General features: G+C 25.6%; 2 protein-coding genes across 4 annotated transcripts in view; one reads left to right on the top strand and one right to left on the bottom strand.

Moving 5' to 3' along the window:
* LOC117175921 (ribosome biogenesis protein BRX1 homolog) overlaps nucleotides 1-7721 on the top strand; it is a 101990-nt gene that overhangs the window by 34774 nt on the left and 59495 nt on the right. The gene's annotated exons all lie outside the window — the stretch shown is intronic.
* LOC117177521 (tigger transposable element-derived protein 2-like) overlaps nucleotides 1-7721 on the bottom strand; it is a 29494-nt gene that overhangs the window by 11019 nt on the left and 10754 nt on the right. The window contains exon 1 of one of the 3 annotated variants that reach the window (XM_033368291.1): nucleotides 5330-5700. The exons of the other annotated variants lie outside the window; for them this stretch is intronic. Coding sequence (XP_033224182.1) covers nucleotides 5330-5659 — 330 coding nt within the window. The 5' untranslated portion in view covers nucleotides 5660-5700. Of the gene's footprint in view, nucleotides 1-5329; nucleotides 5701-7721 lie in introns of those variants that run through there. 3 annotated transcript variants of the gene reach the window in all.

Here is a 7721-nt window from a genome sequence, read left to right as displayed (position 1 = left end):
CCGAAAGAAAACTACGTTTAAGTACAAAGCTTAATAATAATAGATGTAAAAAAATATATTTCAACAATCAATTCCAACGGCATCAGCCGGTAACGTTGTACATGAAAATACGAACCCTGGCGGCCACTAGACGAGGCACTAGAGGGTTCGTATTTTCGTGTACAACGTTACCGGTTGATGCCGTTGGAATTGATAGTTGAAATTTTTTTTTTTTCATCTTTTATAATTAAGCTTTGTACTTTAACGTAGTTTCCTTTCGGCTCTTTCATTTCTCAAAGTTTGAGACCGATATTTTATGTATAAAAAAAGTTCGAACGTTCAAAAAATGTTGAGGTTCAGAAAAAAGATGAAATAATTTTCAGTGAAGTTCCTACCAAATGCAGTATCTAAACGTACTTTATTGTACTCTAATACATTTGCCAAGGTTTCAGCTCGATATTTTATTTACAAAAAAAGTTCTTAGGTTCAAAAAAACATTCAGTGAACGGCAAAAGTGAGGTCGGTAATATAGGTATTTAGCTGTGTCACATGCCCTTAACAAATATTTTTGGTAGAATTTGAAAGACGTATCTTTTTAAATATTTGAAAAATGATTAATGAAATTATAACTTGAGAATTTCGTATCACACGATTATTAGCCGCGTTCTCACTATATTTTCATTCATTTATTTACATTTTTGTGTAAGAGGATCATTTTCTTTTAGTTATAAAACCATTTATATCATTCAGGGTGGCCACTGGACCGGAAATATTTTGAGACCGGGAAATGACTGCATTTTTTTTACCGAAAATTTTACAAATTTGTAAAAGAAAAATTTGTCCACGTTCGATTTCAACAGTTTTTAAATAAATAGTTGAATTCATATGTTTTTCAATTTTGCTATTATTTAGCTTATAATGCGTAATTCAAATTTTTTGTTACTTTAAAAATTTTCCATTAAAAATTTTTATTTCTAAGCTTACATTTTTCATTTAAAGAATTTTTAAATGCTTTCTTAAAGCTTTGAACAAATAAAAAATAAAAGCCTTTGATGTTGAAAATTTTGGATAAAAAATATTTTTATTTAATAAATAAATCAATTTTTTAAATTTATCTGTACTTTTAATTAATAAAAAGTGAGCAAAAACGATTTTAAACCAGTTCAAAATTTAAGAATGTTAAGATTTTAACGTTAAAACTGAAACTATTTTAAACTTAAAAATAACCTCATAATAATACATTCTTAATTAAAGGATTCTATTAAATCAAAAATATTGTTTCAGTCTAAAAGATTCAATTTTTAACCCATACAATTTGAAATTTTTAATTAAAAAAAAAAGATGAAATATTTAGCAATATTTGAATTTTTATTTAAGACAAATAAATTGAAACCAAATATTTAAAAGTAAAGAATCTTTAACTGAATTGTTTAACATTGGTTGAAAATTTAATTATTTGATTGAAAATTCGTTTCTTTTTTGGATCGAAAATTTAAGTATTTTATTTTTTGGTCGAAAATTTATCTTCTTAGTTGAAAATTCGTGTATTTGATTAAAAATGATATATATATTTTTTTTATTTGCAGATTTATCATTTTAGTTGAAAACTCAATTTAACGATTCTGTTTTTTGTGGAAAAATTTACTTTTTTCGATAGAAATGTAATCTTTTTCGTTAAAAATTGTTCTGCTTTGTGGAAAATATAACTATTGTATTTTTTGTTAAGAATTCACTTCTTTGATTGAAATTAAACAAATGTGAACGTTTGACTAATTGTTTATAAACTATTTTCAACTTAAAAATAACTTCGTAATAATATATTCTGAATTAAAGGATTTTATTCAATTAAAAATATTGTTTCAGTCTAAAATATTCAATTTTTAACCCACTCAATTTGAAATTTTTAATTACAAAAAAACATTAATTATTGAAAGTTTAGCAATATTTGAATTTTTATTTAAGACAACTAAATTGAAACTAAATATTTAAAAGTACAGAATCTTTAACTGAATTGTTTGACATAGAAAGTTTGGAATTGTTAAAATTTCGAAGAGCCTTTAAACTTTGACCGTTAAAATTGTAATTGTTCTATTTGAAAAATGCTTAATTTGTTAGTGAAATATTTAAATTTTGAGGTATAATTTACAAATGAACATTTGTATGAAAAATTTGAGTCATTTTAAGAGATAGTTAGGAGTTTTAAAAAGATTAAAAATTATCATGCACATTTTAGAGTTTTCTTAAAATCTTCTAGAAATTTTGTTTAAATCTTTGAATAACTTTTTATATATTCTCTTAAAATAATTTTTCAAAATGAAAAATTATTTTTAATTTTCCTAGGAATTTTAAGAAAATGTTTTTATTATTTTGAAGCCTTTAACAATTCTTGAAAAGAATCTAATTATTTTGTTTAAAATCTGCGAAAATCTACATTTTGTTTTATATTAGACTATCATTTCAAGTTTCACATCAAGTTTGAATCTTTTCAAAATTTCTAGATCTCTTAAAATTACTCAAATTTCGCCTACAAATAATAAATCCAAATTGTAAAGAAATTTTCTAAAATTTGCAGGATTTTCTGACTTAAAATTTTTCAAAATTATATTATTTTAAGGAATTTTCAGCTAGAGACATTAAAAAATTTTAACTGAACACGTTTTTAATTAGAAGTTCAATCATTTTTATTTTAAATAGCTTAAACATCCTTGAAAAGCTTCAAAATTGTATACTGAAGTCTTGAGAAATCTAAAAGTTTTAAATTAGTCCAAATTTAAAATTATTTTTGAAAATTTTCAGAACTTTTAAATATCTTTTAAAATGAATTGAATTTTTTCTACAATTTTGAGGAAATCCTGCCAATTTAAAAAAATGTCCTTAAAATTTGTATTTATAAATAACAGCTGAACATTTATTATTTGTAGAAGAAATTTGAGTAATTTTAATGGGATTTAAAACTTGAAATGGTAGTCTCAAAAGACATTTTCTTAAGATTTTTAAAAAATTGTCAAAGAGGAATCTAAAAGAATTTGAGAAATTTTTTAAAATTTGTATGATACTTTTGAATCTTTTCAAAACTTCTAAATATCTCTTAAAATTACTCAAATTTCGCCTACAAATAATAAATCCAAATTGTAAAGAAATTTTCTAAAATTTGCAGGATTTTCTGAAAATTGTAGAAAAAATTCAATTAATTTTGACAGATATTTAGAATTTCTGAAAAAATTTCCAAAATAATTTTTAATTTAAAACAACGTCTAGATTTCTCAAGATTTTGAAATGAAATTTTGAAGTTTTTCAAGGATGTTTCAACTATTTAAAAAGAAAATAATTGAATTTCTAATTTAAGAAGTATTCAGTTAATTTTTTCCCCATTTTTGATGTTTCTAGCTTTAAATTCCTTAGAATTACATAATTTTGAAAATTTTAAAGTTCGTTGATTGATTTTTTAATTTAGAGCATTGAAAATGATAACAAGGATTTATATTTTTTTTATATTGAACAATGTTAGTACCTTTAATTTTATACGCATAAATTATTAAACATTTGAATACAATATTTTTAAATTAAAAACTTTTAAATTTTAATTTAAAAAGTTCAACAGTTCCACTTTGAGCGATTTTATTTGCAGTTCAGTTTTTATTACCTCAAGTGAACAGTTTTTTTTAGTTTTAGTGTTCAATTTTTTAAATTACATTGACCGTGAAAAATGTTTGCGAACCCGGAATTTATTTCGTCCATTAAAACGGCCATCCTGTCACTGTATTGTACTGCTATTTATGTCATTTCAATATATATGGATTATAAAAACGAATATTATCAAAGTGCAGGCTATGATACCGATATTTTACATTTATTTCAGTTTTGAGACAAAAAAAAAAGTATAAATATAATTAATATATTCTCCGTATTTCTTCTAAATTACAAGGATTAGAAGTTATACCTTTTTTTAATATTTTATATTATCTAGGACACAAATTTCATTATTTTTAAACTAATTTAACTGATTTATAAAACTTACAATTCCTGTATCTTTTATTTGAAATCATGGCTCATGGCATTTACTTCATTTCAAATATACTTCATTTTCGTGCGCTCACTTCTCAAATATGGCTAGACGACAATATCGAAGATGACGTGAAAGTAGCCACAAATAACTTTCGACACACATATTCACTTAACTGCACACACACTGACACGCGTCGCACTGTCCTGTTTTACGAGTAAACCGAGTTTTGAGGTTAGAAAAAACACCAATTTCCTGTAAGACGCCATAAGCAGTTAACAGGTTTAGACCACTGACCTATTCCGTAGGAATTTAAGAAGATAAAAATGTTGGTATGTAAAATTTAAAGTTTTAATAATTATATTTAAAACATTCAAACGATAAAAAATTAATTTGCAACCAAATAGTTCAATTATAAATTATGGTTTTCAAAACAGAAAAATGAATTTTGGACAGTGTTTAAATTTTCAACCAAGTAGTTGAAGTTTTGACAAAAACAACCAAACAGTTGAATTTTTATCAGAAAATGAAGAAATTAAAAAAAAAAAAACCGGATTGAATTTGCACCTAAAAAGGGGGTTTCCGTTTAGGAAGAAAACTAATTCAACTAAATTGTTGAAGTTTCAAACCAAAAAGATGAATTTTCTACAAGACAGTTAAATTTCCCACCAAAAAGTTAATTTCTAACCCAATAGTTTAATTTTCTACGAAAAAAGTTGAATTTTCAACTAAAAAGGATAATTATTTTTTTTACTAAATAATTAACTTCTCAAACAAATAATTTTTATTTTTTAACCAAAAGAGATACATTTCCAAAGCAAAAAGACGAAATTCGATTTATGAATTGAAATATTTATTTATTAAGTTCTCATGTAGAATTGTGTGAACATAACCTTTTTAACCCTTGTTTTATTTTTAACGTAAAATTCGCAGTTTTCTTAAATTCCAACTTTAAAAAATTCAGGTATTAAAAAAAATGAAGGAATTTGACAAATAAATTTTAACAGCTAAAAATTAAAGAAAATTTGCAATTGTTTCTTGAACATTTTCAAAATTCAACTGCTGAAAAATCAATTTTTAGTTTGCTCCAATTTTTTATAACTGAATGTTACATAAAAAAAAGTGACCAAAATGTTATATTTACATCATTTTCCATGATAGAAATATTTTGCTGTTTAATAAATAATTCAAGTCGGAGGGATTTACAATATCATTTGTACAATTGATATTTTAGGAAAATGTTTATTTTTAAACTCTTAAAATAAAACCTATTGAAATTAAAAGGGTTGAAAAACAGAACTCAATTTTCAACGAAAATGATGAACTTTTAACAAAATTTTAAAGAACCTTTTTACTGTAAATCTGTGATAACAATAATATGTTTTCCACTTTATTCACTACTGCATTGCTAACTGGAACATTTTCCAACTGCTTTTTCATTTGTTCCTTTATCTTACGTTCAGCCGCAGTCATCGCTATTGCCGTTGATTGATCGCTGTTTTGTTTTTTCTTTAATCGTGCTTTTTTACTTCTATCGACAGCTCTCATAGAAGCCGATTTAAAAGCGTTTTGTTCTAATTTTCGCTTAGCACGCCATCGTCGCACTCGTTCTGTTGAACCGCCTTTTTTATAAGTTCTTCTTGCTTTACCCACACTAGAAGTTGATGATTGACCCATATCGAACCGTACGCGAGAGAATTAAGCAATTAAGGCCTCTTTTTTGTCGCACTAATCGTGCGGACGAAAGTAGAAAGCATTACACCATGATCTAAGAATTCACGGTCTAGTCACGCGCAACTAAACAAAAGTTAACCAATAAGGAGCAACTACACCACTTGTAGCCATATTGGATAAGTGAGCGCGCGAGAATGAAGTCTATTTGAAAGAAAGTAAATACAATGAGCGAAGATTGTATGTAAAAGATAAAGAAATTACATAGTTTATAAATAAATTAAATTAGTTTGAAAATAATGCAATTTTTGAGATGCCTAATCTGAAGTATAAACAAATATATAACATCTAACTTGCAATATAGAAGAAATACTTAGAAATATGGATAAAATAACCTCTCAATGTACCTGAGGAATTGTACCTTTTAACGCGAATGAAATGAAGTATCATCGCCTAAGGAGAAAAAATAATATTGTTTTCGGGATCAAAGCAGAAATAAATAAATGCAAAATATCGATATCATATGCTGTATTATGATAATATCCGTCTTTCTTTACTTGATTGACACAACCGTCAGCTGCACAAATGTTTGGCATTATTATCTGAAATAATATGCAATGGAATTAATTTTACAAGAGAAATAAACGTGCAATCATCATACCATAGAGACTATATCTGTATTAATAATTAGTATAATTTTTAACTAAAACTTTTCGTGACTTTCTATTTTTAATTGTGCCTTTCCTTTTTTAGTAAAATATCGCGTGAAGAACTATTTATAAATGTATTTCGCAAAGTATAAAATAATGTGCAAAAACAAACTAAAATAACATTTTTCTTCGAGCATTATACTTTCCACAGCAAAACGTCTGAAAAAAAAGATGTGTATACGTACCTTCTTCTTGTTTTAACAACAACAAAAGACGTTAACAACTTATTGGTTTCCCATTCAAAAATTTATCTGCATCATTGTAACACAGTTTCATTCATCAAAAATGTGAAAATTAACTTAATAGGTTATGTTTATAATGACAGCTACCTTGTACACATAATAAAGTACACTTACCAATATGTATAATGCAAATAATGCAACTTTAGCTTGCACGAAAATATTTATCCGCTTCGGATGGACACGTTAGATTCACTTTAAAATTTGTATTTTCAATAGAAACACCACTATTATTATTATTATTATTATTATTATTATTATTATTACACCATTAAGCCATTTCCCTTTCGGGGTAGGCGTGACTCACTCGGCAGGGGAAAGGAGTAGTGTGTGGATGGGATAGAGATTTTTCAGATTGATCCAGAATTCTCGTGCTATTTATGTAAATAACACGTTCGTTCCGCAACACTGCTCCGACCCAGGTTGCTGATCAATCTCTCTAGCAATCACCCCAAGCGAAGAACCTCAATTAAAATTGAGCTGGTTAAATTTTGGAAAGTATTATTAGCAATTTGAAATGTATTAATTTTTAAGCGATTTTAATTTACTCACAATAATTGAAATTTTTAAGTGTTTGAGTATAAAAAAAGTTTTAATAACACAATTTTTGGCGACTAAAATTTTATTCAGTTTTAAATTATGTTCTCATTCGTTTAAGATTCAACATTTGGGAGCATACATTTTTTTATTTTTAACGTTTCCCATTTAAAATTACTATATATTTCAGGAGGTTTTTATTTTAAATAATTTTATTCATAATTAAATAATTTAATTCTTTAATTATTCATTTTCAACGCTTTTAATTATAAAGAATACAATTTCAATTAATCTTAATTTTAAACTATCCAATTTCTAAAATTTGAGTCTTAAATATACAATTTTCAACGTTTTTACATTGTCATATTTTTAAGTTTTTAATCTAAGATCATTCTAATTTCGTGATTCTCCAAATCAAATAACAATTCTTTAATTTTTAGCGCTTCGATTTACAAATTATACAATTCAACTTCTTTTTCTATTTAAATTGTGGGTCCGGATGCAATAAGGGCACATAAAATTTTTTCGTGCGAAAACGAAGTCCCCTGGAGGCTTTAGAAAAAATTTTCGAATTTTAATTTT

This window comes from Belonocnema kinseyi, chromosome 7 (assembly GCF_010883055.1).
Source record: "Belonocnema kinseyi isolate 2016_QV_RU_SX_M_011 chromosome 7, B_treatae_v1, whole genome shotgun sequence".
Taxonomy (NCBI): domain Eukaryota; kingdom Metazoa; phylum Arthropoda; class Insecta; order Hymenoptera; family Cynipidae; genus Belonocnema; species Belonocnema kinseyi.
This window is presented reverse-complemented; position numbering and strand designations above follow the sequence as displayed.